Source organism: Anolis carolinensis, chromosome 4, assembly GCF_035594765.1.
Source record: "Anolis carolinensis isolate JA03-04 chromosome 4, rAnoCar3.1.pri, whole genome shotgun sequence".
NCBI classification, from domain to species: Eukaryota; Metazoa; Chordata; class Lepidosauria; order Squamata; family Dactyloidae; genus Anolis; species Anolis carolinensis.
Genome location: NC_085844.1, coordinates 134,717,612 through 134,734,113, shown reverse-complemented (window position 1 = coordinate 134,734,113; position 16,502 = coordinate 134,717,612). Strand labels below are relative to the sequence as shown.

At 43.4% G+C, this 16,502-nt stretch overlaps 1 protein-coding gene and 1 long non-coding RNA gene across 3 annotated transcripts in view; one reads left to right on the top strand and one right to left on the bottom strand.

Annotated features, from left to right (window-relative positions):
* Positions 1-1,003: 1,003 nt before the first annotated feature.
* LOC134298268 (uncharacterized) lies at positions 1,004-13,473 on the top strand. Of its 2 annotated transcripts, XR_010005255.1 has the most exons (3): positions 1,004-1,544; positions 8,516-8,572; positions 10,090-13,473. It is a non-coding gene; the product is annotated as an uncharacterized LOC134298268 (long non-coding RNA). The 2 variants fall into 2 exon arrangements; XR_010005254.1 differs by having other exon boundaries at positions 8,516-13,473.
* The window catches only part of diaph1 (diaphanous related formin 1), a 142,006-nt gene continuing 136,363 nt past the window's right edge, over positions 10,860-16,502 (bottom strand). The window contains 1 exon segment of the mRNA XM_062977847.1: positions 10,860-16,088. Within this exon segment, the coding sequence (XP_062833917.1) occupies positions 15,916-16,088 (173 nt within the window). The 3' untranslated portion in view covers positions 10,860-15,915.

The window sequence follows — 16,502 nt, the reverse complement described above, 5'->3', positions numbered from 1 at the left end:
ATATATCGTGATATTTTGGTGCTAAATTAGTAAATACAGTAACTACAACATAACATTACTGCGTATTAAACTACTTTTTCTGTCAAATTTGTTGCATAACATGATGTTTTGGTGCTTAATTTGTAAAATCATAACCTAATTTGATGTTTAATAGGCTTTTCCTTAATCCCTCCTTATTATCTAAGATATTCGCTTATCCAAGCTTCTGCTGGCCTGTTTAGCTTGGATAAGTGAGACTCTACTGTCTCATGTCAGAAGCAACTTGAGAAACTGCAAGTGGCTTCTGGTGTGAGAGAATTGGCCATCTGCAAGGATGTTACCCAAGGGACGCCCGGACTTTTTACCATCCTGTATAAGACTTCTCTCATGTCCCCATATGGGAAGCTGGAGCTGACAGATGGGAGCTCACCCCATTCCCCAGATTCGAACCGCCGACCTGTCAGTCAAGCAGTCCTGCCCGCACAAGGGTTTGCACCACAGGGGACTCCTCTCTTTTTGAAATACATGGTTTATTGGTTATTTCACAGAGACTCAGAGGTTTCTCATTATGCTTGTGAGAGCCCCCAGATGGTGTAGTGGACTAAGTGACTTGAAGGTTGGGTTGCTGACCTGAAAGCTGCCAGGTTCGAATCCCACCTGGGGAGAGTGTGGATGAGCTCCCTCTATCAGCTCTAGCTCCATGCGGGGACATGAGAGAAGCCTCCCACAAGGATGGTAAAAACATCAAAACATCCGGGCGTCCCCTGGGCAACGTCCTTGCAGACGGCCAATTCTCTCACTCCAGAAGCAACTCCGGTTGCTCCTGACACGAAAAAAAAAATTATGCTTGTACGACACACTAACATGGTGTGACACACAGTTTGGAAAACTCTGCTATAGTCCAACTCTGCTTCTCAATGCAGAATCTCCAGCTAAAGCAGTGGTTCTCAACCTGGGGTCCCCAGATGTTTTTGGTCTACCACTCCCAGAAATCCCAGCCAGTTTACCAGCTGTTAGGATTTCTGGAAGTTGAAGGCCAAAAACATCTGGGGACCCCAGGTTGAGAACCACTGAGCTAAAGCATCCCCCGCCTCTCCAGAGAAGGACACCCCACCACCTCTCTAGGCAGTTGCTTCCATTGCCAAATCTATTAGTGTCAAGAAGTCCCTTCTAATGTTCAATAGTGGCAACACCGCACTGTGACTATCAAGAAGTTCTTTCTAATGTTCAACAGTGGCATAACAGCCTTGGAGGGAGAAAGGTTTTAAGTTCTCCTTAGAAATCAAAAACAATCGACACTACTGAAAACGGCCAGCATTCCTCTCCCTTTTGCATTATTGGGTTTGGATGAAGGAAGAAAGAGGGGCTCCATCTTCTGTGGCTTTCAGCTGTAGCCGCAGAACAGTGTTCTCTTGTTCCCCAGGCCAAATAGGAAAACAGATAAATGAAAGCAAGTTCTACTAATAACTGTGGGAGAGCAACACTACACACACCAGGGAGATAATATGCAGCATTGTGTGGAACTCCTTTCTGCTTCACACTGGTCTGAACAGGAAGACAAGAAGGTAGCTTTTTGCTGTGTGTGTGTGTGTGTGTGCATGCATCTTCAAGTCACTCAGTGATTTGTGGCAACCTCAATAATTTAATAGGATTTTCTTAGACATGGAATCTTCAGAGGTGGTTTTGCCAGTTCCTTCCTCTGAAACCACAGCACCGGTTTAGTCTTAAACAGAGCTGACACTGCTTAGCTCCCAATAATAGACAAGATTTAGTGTTGTTAGATGAATTTTAAAGATTTTCTCCTTCCTTTGGATCTATTGCTTGTAATATGTCTTCCATATGTGCCTATACCAGTGAGGCATTGCTACACCTGACAGTCTCCTTGTGGGGTTTTTTTTTCATGTCAGGAGTGACCTGAAAAAGTGCAAGTCACTTCTGATGTGAGAGAATTGGCAGTCTTCAAGGACATTGCCCAGGGGACACCCGGATGTTTGATGTTTTACCATCCTTGTGGGAGGCTTCTCTCATGACCCCACATGGAGCTGGAGCTGATAGAGGGAGCTCATCTGCGCTCTCCCCGGGTTGGATTCGAACCAGCAACCCAACCTTCAAGTCATCAGTCCTGCCAGCACAAGGGTTTAACCCACTGCGCCACTGGGGGCTCCATTGTGGGTTCATGGCCAGGAGACTTCATGGTGGATGTGCTGCTCAACCATGAAGCATCTCACCAAGGTCCCTTCCACACAGCTGAATAAAATCACACATTATCTGCTTTGAATTGGAATATTTGGCAGTGTGGACTCAGATAACCCAGTTCAAAGCAGATATTGTGAGATTTTCTACCTTGATATTCTGGGTTATATGGCTGTGTGAAAGGGTTGCTAGACTGCAGCAATATTTCTACTTCATTCTAACCCCCTTTCGGGCTCTTATTGATAATGTTATTGTTATAACTGTTAAAGCAAGTTTTAAAAAGCCATCAGAGTGTATATTATTTGAATAGCTCCATTTGCATTTATGATCCACCTGTGAGAAGTTCCAGATCAGCTGACAACAATTTTCAATTCACATTTTGATTGAGAACATTCACAGTCATGATGTCAGACCCTGTGTGCAGTGCCTAGTGAACTGGGTTATTGTAGGGAAGTGGAACTCTCTCTAGAAGGTGTTAGAAGAAAAAACCACAAACACACGTCTCACCTTCTAGAAAAAACAGGGGGTGTTGTGAGCTGAAAGAATTACCCAAACTGCATGGAACAAGCTTTATAAAGCATTCCAAAGTGGGCTGTCTGTGTAAAATGGGCTTCCGTTGTCTCAGCAAACAATGGGACATGGGAGGAAAGACTTCCAGAAAAATGGGGAGATATACACACATATGCATGCATACACACATACAGGCAGTCCCCAGGTTCCGAACAAGATAGGTTATGAAGGTCTTTTCTTATACTGAATTTGTATGTAAGGCAGAACAGGTACATTTTCTAAGTGTAATTCCAGTCAATTTGTTGTTGTTCTTGTTGTTAATTTTGGACAGCCTAGGGAAGAGCTAATACCACTGCAGCATGTATTTTGCTGTCTGTGCCCCTGTTTAGAAGATTTCACCTCACTTTTTGTCCCTGTGATAATTGGATTTGGAAAATTTTGAGCTGTTGTGGAAACAAGCGTTGGTGATAAAGCTTCAGTGGAGACACCTTTTCCCCATGATAACTCTTTCAGGAGTGAATTTCCCTTCCTAGGGGTAGATTTCTCTCACTTCCTGTTGTCTCACTACGAGTCGCTTGTAAGTCGGATGTTTGTAACTGAAGGAATGAGTGTATATCATCCATAAAAGGCTTTGACTGAAAACGTGTCTCAGGGCTAAAGCGAGGGAAACTCCCCATTAAAGGATTGAACCCTCCTTGTTGGTGGATATAGGGCATATACACAGGGGCCACTGTTGGAAAAAATAGAGAGTAAAGGGGAATAGGAAAAGCTGTTGAGTTCTTTTCTGAAGGGTTATTTTTGATGCATTATGAATTGCTGGGTTGCTGTGAGTTTTCCGGGCTGTATAGCCATGTTCCAGAAGCATTCTCTCCTGAAGTTTCGCCCACATCTATGGCAGACATCCTCAGAGGTTATGAGGTCTGTTGGAAACTAGGCAAGTGGGGTTTATATATCTGTGGAATGCCCAGGGTGGGAGCAAGAGTGTTTGAACCAAGAGTGAATGTTGCAACTGGACACCTTGATTAGCATTGAAAAGCCTGGCTGCTTCTTGCTTGGGGAAATCCTTTGTTGGGAGGTGTTAGCTGGCCCTGATTGTTTCTTGTCTGGAATTCCCCTGGTTTTTGAGTATTGTTCTTTATTTACTGTCCTGATTTTAAAAGTTTTCAATAGTAGCCAGATTTTGTCCATTTTCATGGTTCGTCCTTTCTGTTAAAATTGTCCCCATGCTTGTGGATTTCAGTGGGCTCTTTATATAGTCTGACATGGTGGTTGTGAGAGTGGTCCAACATTTCTGTGTTCTCAGATAGTATGCTGTGTCCAGGATGGTTCATCAAGTGCTCTGCTATGGCTGACTTCTCTGGTTGAGCTAGTCTGCAGTGCCTTTCATGTTCCTTGATTCCTCTCAACACCTCCCACCAAAAGATCCCCCAGACAAGAAGCAGCCAGGTTTTGAAGCTGCCAATAATAATCAAGGTGGCCAGTTGCAACGTTCACAGACAAGAGTTCCTTCTCCCACCCTGGACATTCCACAGATATATAAACCCCACTTGCCTAGTTTCCAACAACCTTACGACCTCTAAGGATGCCCGTCATAGATGTGGGTGAAACATCAGGCGAAAATGCTTCTGTAACATGGCCATATAGCCCAAAAAACTCACAGCAAGCCCGTGATTCCAGCCATAAAAGCCTTCGCCAACACATCATGAATTGGTTTTGACAGACCTGCTTCGTAAACTTGATATAAATGATGGCAGGAACCTGCCTTGTGTTCCTTCCGCAGAACAAAAACAGGGGAGGGCTGTGGGTGGGAAAGCAGCAACAGAGACTTTCTGTGGTGGGCATCACTCAACAACAGCATCTGCAGCATCTTCAAAGGGAGAGCCTGCCTGGAAGAGGGAGAATGCGAGCTCTAGAAGCCAATGAAAATGAGGAAATGGTCCCTGCAGAGAAAAATTAATGAAGAGCATAGAAAGAGAGAAAAGGAGGAGGAGGCAGTGCTGAAGGAGAAGTCTTGAATAATGCATCAGTGGGAAGCAAAACCTTTCCCAGCACAAGAGGGTTCTCTGCAGCTGACACAAGCACAGCTTTCGTTAGAAAAGGCACTTGTGCCAGTAACATTTTGCAAGACATGGACACCAAAGGGAACCTCTTCTCATGGGGAGGTGGGAGAAGAGAGGGAGGCAAGCACCTTTTTCGAGGCTTAAGCTTCCTGAAACTGATTCTCTGTAGGCGCCAAATCTCATAAATATGACTGTATGGAGACCAAGAAAAAAGAACCATGTGCACTTTCTCCTGGCAGGGCTATTGGAGAAGTAGAATGGTGAAACCTGAAGTTTAAAATAAGGAGCAAAGCTGGGCCAGACTCCTTGAAGGCAGACTAATCCTAAGGGAAACATATTGCCTGTGCTGGGGTGCTTCTGCTGACTGGAGCAAAACATGGAAGTCTGTAAAAACCACAGGAGCTGTACTCCTCCCAGCCTTTTTCCTTGCTTGCAGGGACACATGTGGTGTTGTGAGAGAGAACAAAGAGAGGGCATATGGAAAAACAAAGAGCACGTTTCCTTTCTCCCTCTTGCGGGGAGAGCAAGGATTTTTCGGCTCTTGGACCAGGATTCTTTCTTGCACACTTTAGCAAGCCTCCCTCCTCCCTCTCCTCCTCCATCTGCAGTTTCCCCCCCAGTCAAAGAATGGATGTCAAAGCTCTGTGGTGGCATATACACGTCAGACAAGCAGATTGAGCAAGAGTTAGTCACCACCACGAGGATTTGGGTACAGCCTGGACCTCGTCATGGCTGCGTGAGACAAATGGAGTTACAGAAAGAATGAGGAGGGAGTGTTTGTGGGGACAGAACACAAATGCCTTGCAGCCAGTGGGTGAAAATGCTGTACACTGTGTCCCTCCTCATGACAGCTCTCAGAAAGCCACCAGGATGCAAAAGGAGACAAAGAACCTGGGGTCTCTTTTGCCCTACAGGAGAGAAGGGGCAAGCAGACATCATGGGAGGTCAAGGTAAAGGTTTTCCCCTGACATTAAGTCTAGTTGTGTCCGACTCTGGGGGTTGGTGCTCATCTCCATTTCTAAGCCAAAGAGCCGGCATTGTCCATAAACACCTCAAAGATCATGTGGCCACCATGACTGCATGGACTACGTTACTTATATCATGGGAGAGATACAAGGACCATCCCTGGGAGAGAGGTTGTTTGAAAATGCCTTCTTCTGCATCAGTATAGAGCCCTGCCCTGCTCAGGCTCCTCTTCTGCTGGAAGGAATGCATTGATCTGTCCTTGGGTAATTTGGTGCCATTCATTAAGGCTTTTTTCTAATTCTGAAGTCCCCCCTGGAAACTATCTGTCTTCTCCTTGGGACTGATTTCTGTTTTTAAGCGGGTCAGATCACACTTTTGGGACCTGGGCCACTTTGTGCCAGTGACTCTCTGGCACCCTCTGCTGGTGGCATCCCTGTCTGCTTAGAGAAGCCACAGCTCGGTTTGCTCTCGGTGAAAAAGGAGATGCTTTTGTCTCGCCTCCTTGCTCCCTCCTTGCCATCTTTTATAATCCTGTGGAAAGCAGACGCACAAGCTGTCGGAACATAATTCTTGTGCTGCTTCACAGTGAGCAGTAACATATTAATAATTCAGAGCAGCTTCTTCCGCACGAGCCAAGATGGCCAGCCAATAGATAATTCCCAGCAAGATTTCACAATCCCTCTCGGCCTGCCATCTGCAATACAGACCGTGTCACAGCCAGGCCTGGCTTGTGTAAAGGAACCAAAAATATCCCACCGGAAAAACGAAGGTGGTTCTTGGCTCTCGGCCTCCCTGTTGTTTGCTACAAATGTTCCTCAGGGACAGAGCCATTTCCTTTGGATGCACCTGGGTTTGCTCTTGCTGACAGGAGACAAAAATCTATTTTAGAATCTGTAGGAAGTCATGCTGGGAAGGAAGAAGGGGCCTGCGGCTCTCAGGATTTTTTCTTTGATATTGTTTGGTCAGAATGAAACAAGCCCTTGTCCTGGCTGTGAGCTGGAGACTCAGAGCACCGGACCCCAAGAGTTTTCTCACTGGGTCCCTGGGAGCCACATTTGGCCAGGAAGATCAATAGTAGGCACCCAGTTGCCTTGGGCCACAGAAGAGAGAGGGAGACAGCCTCAACTGATCTGCTACAAAACCACCCCATGAATGCATTCATAATGTGGCAAGACTGCCGTACATGATGAAGGAACGTGAAACTAGGGCAGCTAATCATTAAATATGGAAGCAAAAAACACAAATGGCTTTCACTCAGCTTATTACTCTTCCTGTTGGGAATAGCTGCAGAGAACACTGGCCTCTTTGTGTGTTTTTTTTTTTTTGGTTGGGAAACCACTTTACACCAGTCAGAGCAAGCACATCAGCTCATCTCCTCAGTAACAACCCCCTCCCAATGATATGAATGGCATCAACACATCTGGAGATCTTTTATTCAGACCCAGCACAAAGTTCTTTGAGTTCAGCTCTGTGAGCTTTCACTTCAGATTGCACACCGCTTGTCTGTCCTGAGTCATGTGGGGCACTTCCACACAAAGTGTTTATTGTGGAATTTCCCTGCTTTATTCAACCCTATTCAACAGGACATCCTCTTCATGTAAACCGTCCAATCCTTTCCTCCTGTGTTTTTCCTGCCATTCTCCAGTTTTCATAAGCAACAGGCCAGCTTTTTAGATAACTAGTGCAACATCCAGATGTGATGGGCTTAGTGTCCCTCTTTTAAAAGGTGTGTTGAGGGGTGCCATGACATACAAAACAGAGGGGCTCTTTGGCTGTTCAGCTGATATTTCACCTTTCTCTGATGAGTGGCACCCGAGCCAGCTAACAGTGAATGAGAACTAACATACAATTAATCAAAACGCAAATATTTTACAACATAATTTAAAACAGGGCACTAAAGGAAAAGTCCAGTATCCTGTCATAAGCCACTACTGTAGCAAGTGGAGTCAGTTGGCAAGGCTATATCTGAATTCTAAAAAGTCTCCTATTCTGCCAGCAGAAAGATGGAAGGGGGTAGTGTAGCCAGCCACCCTTTTAAGGTTGCTCTGTTCATCTGTTCAGCAAACTCTCAGTTACTTTCCCAGTTATTATTGTCCTAATATTATTGTCCTAACCAATCTTTTATCATGGATTACAGTAAAGCTGTAATGATTGTGCAAACATCACCACCACCACAACCTTACCACACTCCAACCCTTTTAATATGTCTTCACTTGGATAGCTGGACTGGACTTCTTTGTAAATGAGCATCGCTCACCTTTTATGTATTGTTTTTCGATAATGGAAATTTGCTATAATGACAAAAAGGCTGTGAATTTGATTGTAAGGATGTGTGTGTGTGTGTGTAAGGATGTGTATGATTTCACACTGGTCAAAAGTGTCTCCTCTTCCCAAATGAGCACATCTTTTTTTCAGCATGCAAAGAAAGAACTGGGAAGAATTTTGATCTCAAAACCATCTCATAGGGCAAAGGCTAAGCATCATGTTTAGTTTCAGCTCCAGTAAGCAAAGACATATATTTGATATTTCATTATGCATACAACACTTGAAAAACAAATTTTCTATTATGCTACCAAGTCAGCACCTCACACTGGTGTTGGTTTTTTCTCCTGTTGTAAATGGGAGTTCTGACCATAACACAAAATTCTCCCATAAATAAACATTCATAGAGCATGTTATAATTGTTGAAGCTGTCAAGTGCTTCAGACAGACAGCCTTTTAATGAATTCGTCTTGCTTTATACATGGTACTAATTTCTCAATTTCTTGTTATGTTCAATGCCATCAAATCCTGCAAATTTATAACAGAGCCCTCTAGAGGACACAGACTGCAATGCTATGGAATACAGTATTGCAAAAGAAAAGGTAAGCACTTCTGAAGACAAATATTCTAAACAGCTGTTAATAGCTCACTCTTGAGTTTTTATTATATTCAATGTTGTTATCAGTTTAAAAGTGTTACATTGTATTCCTTTTAGTTAGTAAATCACCTTGAATTTCTTTTTTGAGGGGAGTGAAGTGTGAGGAGTAACAATAATCCTATTTTTTAATTCAATTGTCATCACTATTAGCCTGTGTCATTAGTGTCCAGTTCCCATCAACTTCCTTCCTTTTTGACAGTCTTTGTATAGATAATTGAAGTAAATAGATGTAATCTTAGGAGCAGTCTTCCACTATGTTGGGCACCTGTTTGAAGGAGAAATCAAGATTTCTCTGCTGCAAACCATCTGGAAATTTAAGACCTTATTCCTGCTTTTGTAAGTCAAAGGAAAAGGGAACAACATGATCTATGACAACATTTAGGTTGATCTTTGTTTGTCCTCGGGGAATTGAGCTGATTCCTTTTGTCTTCAGTGCATTTGTACAGTTTATGCAAAAGTTTTGAAGGTATGGCAAGGCCGGGTTCTGGACACACATCCCAAAGCCACATTAAGGGCCTCATTATTTCCTGGGCACACAAATATCCTGCCCCAAAGTGTGCTGGAGTCTCCTTCTCTTGAGGTTTTTAAGCAGAGGCTAGATGGCCATCTCTCGGGGGCGCTTTGATTCTGTGTTCCGGCATGGCAGGGGGTTGGAGTGGATGGCTCTTGGGGTGTCTTCCAACTCTAGGATTCTATGCAATTATACAGAAAACTGCATCAGACATAATTGTAGATTGTGATGGATGGGTCAACATGTTTGGGCAAGTGGCCAGTGGTTGCTGCCACATACAATGATGGATATTGTACCCGAGATTGTCATGAATCATGATGTCTGAACCTAGCAGCACCACAAAATTTGGCTTCCCTTCACAACAACCCAGAGGTATAACTAATTTTCTTTAAGGTTTATTTTTGTAGCTTTTCAAGTGCTAAGTTCAAATGTCACAACCAATCCACTGATACAGCAATGTGGTAGGTTTAGCTCTCCCACTGCAAACAGGAGTAATGGGCCAATATCCACCTGTGGGCTGCCATGCTCACAAGAAGGCAACATTTTGTAGAGTGCTGGATTCTTGTTCCATTGTCATTGTCCAAAATTAACATTCCAAAAACAAATGTGCAGAGACCGTCTGTGTAGAGATGACTTTGCATCTGGGAAAAATTCTGACATTAATATGCACAAAATATACGAATGGTGATGCTGTGATCCAGATGTGTTTGAACCTGGCAGGTTTGGCCCTATAGGCACTCTTCTGCATGCTATAAATCAAGGCTTCTTAAACCTTTTCAATTTGCAACCCCTTTCTGCCCAAGAAATCTTTACATGATTCCAGGTATATAAGTATATTTAATAGGTATAAAATCAAGCATTTGCTAGATGATTTTCCTTTTTATTAAGTGCAGTTGAAGCATTTTTATGAAGTACAGTTGGAGCCACCAGGTGTTTTTTTTTTGTGTTAGAAGACTTGAGAAACTGCCAGTCACTTCTGGTGTAAGAGAATTGGCTGTCTGCAAGGATGTTGCCCAGGGGACGCCTGAATGTTTTTGATGTTTTACCATCCGCATGGGGAGCTGGAGCTGACAGAGGGAGCTCATCCACACTCTCCTTGGATTCAAACTGGCAACCTTCAGGTCAGCAACCCAACCTTCAGGTCAGCAGTCCTGCCAGCAAAAGAGTTTAACCCACTGTGCCACCAGAGGCTTCACTAGGTGGTGGTCAGAAACCTTTTACTATTGCCAAATGTTTCGTGACCAACGTGCTAAAGCAGGGGCCCTCAAACTACATCTGGTGAGTTGCATTCGAAGGAAGGTAAAGGCAAATCCCCTTTGAATAAATATTGACAAGAAAACTGATGGGGTTGTCTTAGGGTCACCCTAAGTCTGAAATGACTAGAAGGAACACAACAACAATCCTAATGAACATGACTTTTCGTCAGCCAAAAGCATGCTCACACTTCCCATTGAAATACTGATGTTTATGTAGGTTAAAATTGTTCTTCATTGTAAATATTGTATTATTCTTTTGTTTTGTTTTTTGCACAATTTTGTTCAAACTTCCGTCTGTACCCCCAGTTTGGGTGACCATAAACTGGATCTCTGCTTAAAATTTTTGAGGACCCGTGTACTAAAAGGAACTCATTTGGGGTTGAGACCCACAGTGTAAGAAGCAGCACTCTAAATTACTTTCACACACGGCTCTCACAGAATTACTAAATGAAAAGAGAGAGAAAAATGGGAAACATTTTTATTAACAGTTTGGAACAAAAATTAGATATGTTTACACCCCAAACACCCAATAAACTATCAATTATAATTTTTTCCTCTTATGAAATATAACTTAACAGGATTTCATTAAAAATAAAAGTTACAAAGATCCCAGTGTCACAACTTTGTTTTCAGGAAAGAAAACTAATACACTATGGATTGTAATGTGCACCCTTATGAAAGATAACGAAAAATATTCTACAATAAAAAAATAAAAGTTGAAAAATCCCAGTGGCACACCATTGGTTTGGGGGAGAGAGAAGATGAGCATTACAAAGAAGGGCTCACTACGGCCAATGTCCTGGAAGGACTTGGAGGCAATGTCCAACCCGCTGTACAGAAAACACCACCCAGTCCCCATCAAAAATGGTTGGCAATCTGTTGGAGACAATTTCACTTCTCTCTGTTAAGAAACAGTTTATTTAGAAAATACAGCCTTTGAGCTTCACTTCATTGAAAAGAGGTGGGAAAGTGTCTTATTGGAGGAAATTTTGGGAATATGGTTAGGTCGATATCAAATAGATGTTCATCTGAGTCACTATATGTGAAACATTAAGATGATGATATGTCTAGTCGTGAGGAGGGTCTGCGTGCATAACTGCCTCTGAAAACTGCAATGTAGAGGAAACTCTTAGTGGAATTAATATAAGCTATTGGCTATTGTCCACCCGGATAAAAGCATCTTGGTCACAACCCCACCAATCTGTTTATTTTCATACTGCAGATGAAGGAACAGGACAGAAAGGCAGAAATCAGCCTATCACTGCACTCTCCTATGTCTACTTCAAGCACCAACAATTTATTCTCTTCTGCTTTGGTTCTACCACCTCACATCCACCGCAAGGAGGGAAGCAACCACCATATTTCTACTGTTGTCTTAGAAACTGGGATTTAAAATTGAATGAGGTGACTATTTGGCAGCACAGCCTTTGCACAATCCACTCCAGTCCACATGAAGTAACAATTCCCCAGAATGAGACACCAAGGAAGATAGTACCTTCTTCTCATGCAGGGTCTTCCCTTTTATCCCTTTCTTGGAAGAGCATAAAGAAGGCAGCCTGGGAGTTCAGTGGCTCCCCCCTTCACCCCAAGTAAACCGTCTCTACCCCCCTATTCAGCTATAATGAGTGATATCATCAAGTCACTTGAAAATCAGTCCTGGGAAAGAATGGGAAAGTCAAGGATGAATATTTTCCTCAATAGAAGCAATGGTGAGAACTGTCTGATCAAATAGGAGCAATCTAAGGCTACATGTGAGGAAGTAACACCTGCCCCAGATATTGTCACCTGTCATCATCTGGGTTGTGGACCAAATATTCTTTTTCAGAACTGCAGTCTTTTCTTCCAGAGAGGTGGATGTGTCAATCCCTATGCCACCAATGGTAGGGGTAATCTCAGTGTGGGAGGCAGAGATGATTTATAGGTTCAAATTTCCTAAGCAGGTCCATCTGTTTTCTTCTGTATGATGGTTATGTGCTTGCCCAGGGAAGAAAACAAATGGCTGACTATAGAAATAGTAATGGAGAGCCAGATCTGCCTGTTCCCATGACCATCAGTGCCTAGGCCCTAGATAGGTGTGATTCTGGGAAAGGACCAAATTTACTGCCTCTTCAGCTACCTTTTGGAAGGACTGAATATAGCCTGTCACCGCTATGGGACCTTAATGGCTACATTTGTAGAGGCTGAATATGCTGTTAGCACTCAGTACTACCAAGAAAGCTTTATTGCTGTATCTGCAGTATAGCTTCTTACGTTTTTTGCCCATTACCATGGAGGAAAGACTGGAAGTGCTACTACCGAGTATAAGCAGTTCTCTTTCCTGGAAACTGGCAACCTCGCTACCAGGCCAGAACCAAGTTTGGCACTACAAATGCAGTAACTTATACAATACTCCAATTTTGCTGAGTAAGGGGTTCCCCTAAACACAATGAATGTGGATGTGAGGATGAAAGTGTGATACTGCAAACCCAGTAGGAATGAAAGGGAGAGATAAAAGGTGGAGAGAAGTGCGTGGATGTATGCTGTTTAAATGTGTGTGTGTGTGTGTGAGAGAGAGGGGGAGGGGGGGAGAGGTTGGAGGAGATAGTGCCATGTGGCTATTTTATGTGTAGTTAGAAAGGAAAGGAAATGGAAATGGGCAGAGAAAGTGGAAGACAAAAGGGATGGGAGACACAACAAAGAGAGAAAGGGGATAAAATTGCGAGACAGAAAATCGGAAATAAGAATGAAGAGAGATAACGTGGGCTATGCCCAGAAGTGATAGAAAAAACATCTACTTTTAGTCATGTGTATGATTGCATACAGTGAACACTGTGATAATGCTGACACAGGACATCAACAATCCCAGAAGAGTCCTATCCTCAGCCTTGTTGATTGTGCAGGCCTTCCTGGAACGGACCAAAAGAAGGACGTCTTTTCCGCTTAGCCAGAGGAAAGGGGTAGGAAACTCCAAACCTCTTCCTCTTGATGTTGTTGCAAAAATGATGGGGCAAGTTCTACTTTCTCACGCCTCTTTGCTCCTATCTTTATAGTGCCAATAGCACTGGGCAAAATCCAGAGATTAAATTCACCCAAATCTTGGATTAGTTTTGGAAGAGTCTTCTTTGACCTTGGGCTATTATTCCTTTTTGAAATAGCTGTTTCAAAAATTGTGTTTCAGTTGGCAAATGGGTGAAGGAGCAAGTGATTTTCAGAAAAGAGTCCAAATTTTCCCAGAGCATGCCATACCTGTACCTCCCTGGCTCTTGGGGCTTAACTGTCACTCTGCAAAAATGAGGGAGAAAGAAGGGATCTGAAGACCTGAAGCCAAGTGGAGGTGGACCTCGGGAATCTAAGCATCCCATTTCCCTGATTTGCACTATTCTGTCCTCTCCATCTATGACCATCTGAAGTAGATTTATTTTATGCATTAATATCCAAAGCACTGTAACAAACAGCACATGAATGTTGCCAATCTAAAATGCATTTTTACAACTGTCTAGCACATACAAACTTCCCCACACTGGAATACTCATTAAATGATCATGAGCATTCAGCAGTGTACCTCCATAAATTTTCAGTCATTTCCCATATTCACCTGAGGCTGTCAACACGCCTACATGAAGACAGACAATCAGGTATGTATGTATCCCCACCGATTACATTATGAACATTTATCAATTAAAATGGCTGTGAAGTTTGAAAGGACTGTACACAGGAGTGTGTGTGCACAGGCAATTTTTAAAAACTCTACTGCTCTAGAACCATTTGGCAATGTAAATTATGCTTAAGCAAATAGAGGGATACTCTTGAGGCCAGAGAACTCCAAATAGTACCCAACCCAAGAAATCAAGGAAGCTGACTTACATCCAAACTAAACACCTGGGAGAGAGGGCACTTTCAGGCCTCTGCAGAGTAATGCTTCTGGCCTGCCCCTATCAAGACAGAACAGGCAGGACTTAGAAACTGTGGCCCCCAAAGGAGTAATGAAAAGAGGGTTCTGTTGGCAAAGCTACACGACTTCTTAACATTAGAAATTTCTCTGACCATGGAAATCTCAGTAAAGTGTCATGAGTGATGCAAGTCCAAATATAAAAGCCTACTGGTAGATGAATAATTTGGCTCCTGTAGGTGAATGGTGTTAAAAGTTACAACAGTGCAAGGAAGGAATTCCAGGAAAAAGCATGTATTTGAGATATTTTCATTTTACCATCACTACCTTTTAAAACAAAACCTGATAGAAAAATAGATACATTTGCAACAGTGATATCCCACTTTTGGAAAATCCACTATTCTTCCACCACCACATGGAGGTTAGATACGTTTGTCTGCATGGCATGGCACTGGCAAAAGCAAATAGGGCTTGGAGGCCCAGGTGGCAGCTTGCAGACTGTGCTTCAGCTACACAAGGGATTTTGCCACAGATCAAGGAATGTATAAATTCTTCCAGTAGCAAGTCCAGCAGGAGTAGTACACAGCAGAGGATTACAACTCAAGATGCATTATTTTGGGGTTGCAGTAAATACTTTTGCTCAGGTATGAGGAGCAAAGACACCTGTCCCTGAGGTTGTGTATCGCAGAATCCTCTTGGCTCAAAAGCTTGCGGAGGTAGATGCAGCACGCTCCCCCTCCAGCTAGTTAGCAGAGAACAATCACAACTTTCTCTTAATGGGTCACCATTATCATTTCTACAGTGACAGGAAGTTTGTGTAAAAAGACAGAGATAGCAGCACAGCAGAGCAGCAAAAATCATCTCAACACAAAGAAAAAGGACAACATTCCCCATCATGATCAGATAGAGTCCTGTCACTACAGTGACACTGTGATCCAAGAGACATTTTCTTTCCTAGCACTAGGTAGCAAGTAAGAAAAGCAGGTGCTGCACAGCATGGCAGTTGGCAATGCAGGATGGGATGGGAGGGACACCATCTAAGATGTCTCATGGGGTTTCCTCCTATGGATCACTGCAGGTGGGAGCAACACTGGCCACCAGCACGGCTGGATGGGGAGCTTTGGGGGAAGAAAGAGGCCTGTGAGATATTCCAACAGCCCAGGCTGCCCACATATATGAACAGCTAAAAATAAAAAAGTCCAGGTTAAGGCAGTTTGTTGCATTCCTGCTTTGGCAACATCAGTGCAGAGAGATGGCCTTCAGGCTCTTCGTCTTGGCTTCCTTTCCCCATTTCAGGTTATACTCCTCCCCCTGCTCCCCCCGCCTGCAGGGGATGGAGCCAACACAGGAGCACCAGTCACTTTTGCTCCAAGCATGGTGCATGCTCAGCAGAAAGCTTTGTAGTTCTGATTCTGAGAAAGGCAGATGGGAAATTCAAGATGAGATGTATGTGGTAGCAAAAAGCTCAAGAGGTGTTGCAAAACAACCCTAGAGGGGACAAGGCAGAACTGATTGCATCATTTATCTCTTCGTGCCCATGGAAAATAAAACAAAAAATTCAAAAGTTTACAAAGTGACTCAGTGTTGTTTCAATTCCTCTGTAAAACGTCTCCGGCGCAAAAGGCGTCATAGTCCCACCCTGGCATTCAACTCTAGTTCTGACGGCTGCTTGCTGCCTGGGTGGTTTCATCAGGAACTTCTCCAGCAAGTCCTCCATCGTCTTCATTTCTGCGCACCTTGCTTTGCTTGCTTCCACCAAGGGCATCTTCCTTGGTGAGCTCTGAAGCTAATAATGAAGTGACAGCGCATCCAACTTTTCTGTTTGCTGGGGTGGGGAGAGAAAGAAAAAAAGTAATGAGAATTCCCAGAAAGTCCAGAACAAGCCTGTATTGCAGGGCCTGCTGATAGAGGTAAAGTCCAAAAGACCTCTAGGATCAAAGGTTGACAATCACTTATTTCAAGAAAGACCTCTGTTTCATGGTTGCATGCACACTTCTTTCCTCATGCTGTCACCTGTGTTACAAGCCTTTGCAACAAGTCTGCTTAGTAGAGGTGAAAGAAGGTGTGGTGTACACAACTCTCTTCCAAACCATTTTCTATTCTGTGAATGCATGATCAATTGAAAGAAGACAGGCAATGCCCAATAAAACTGGACATGAGGGAGACACATACTCTCAGGAAATTTCTAAAAGGTTTTCATAATTTCTGGAATCCTTCCTTTTTACATCCTTGAGATTCA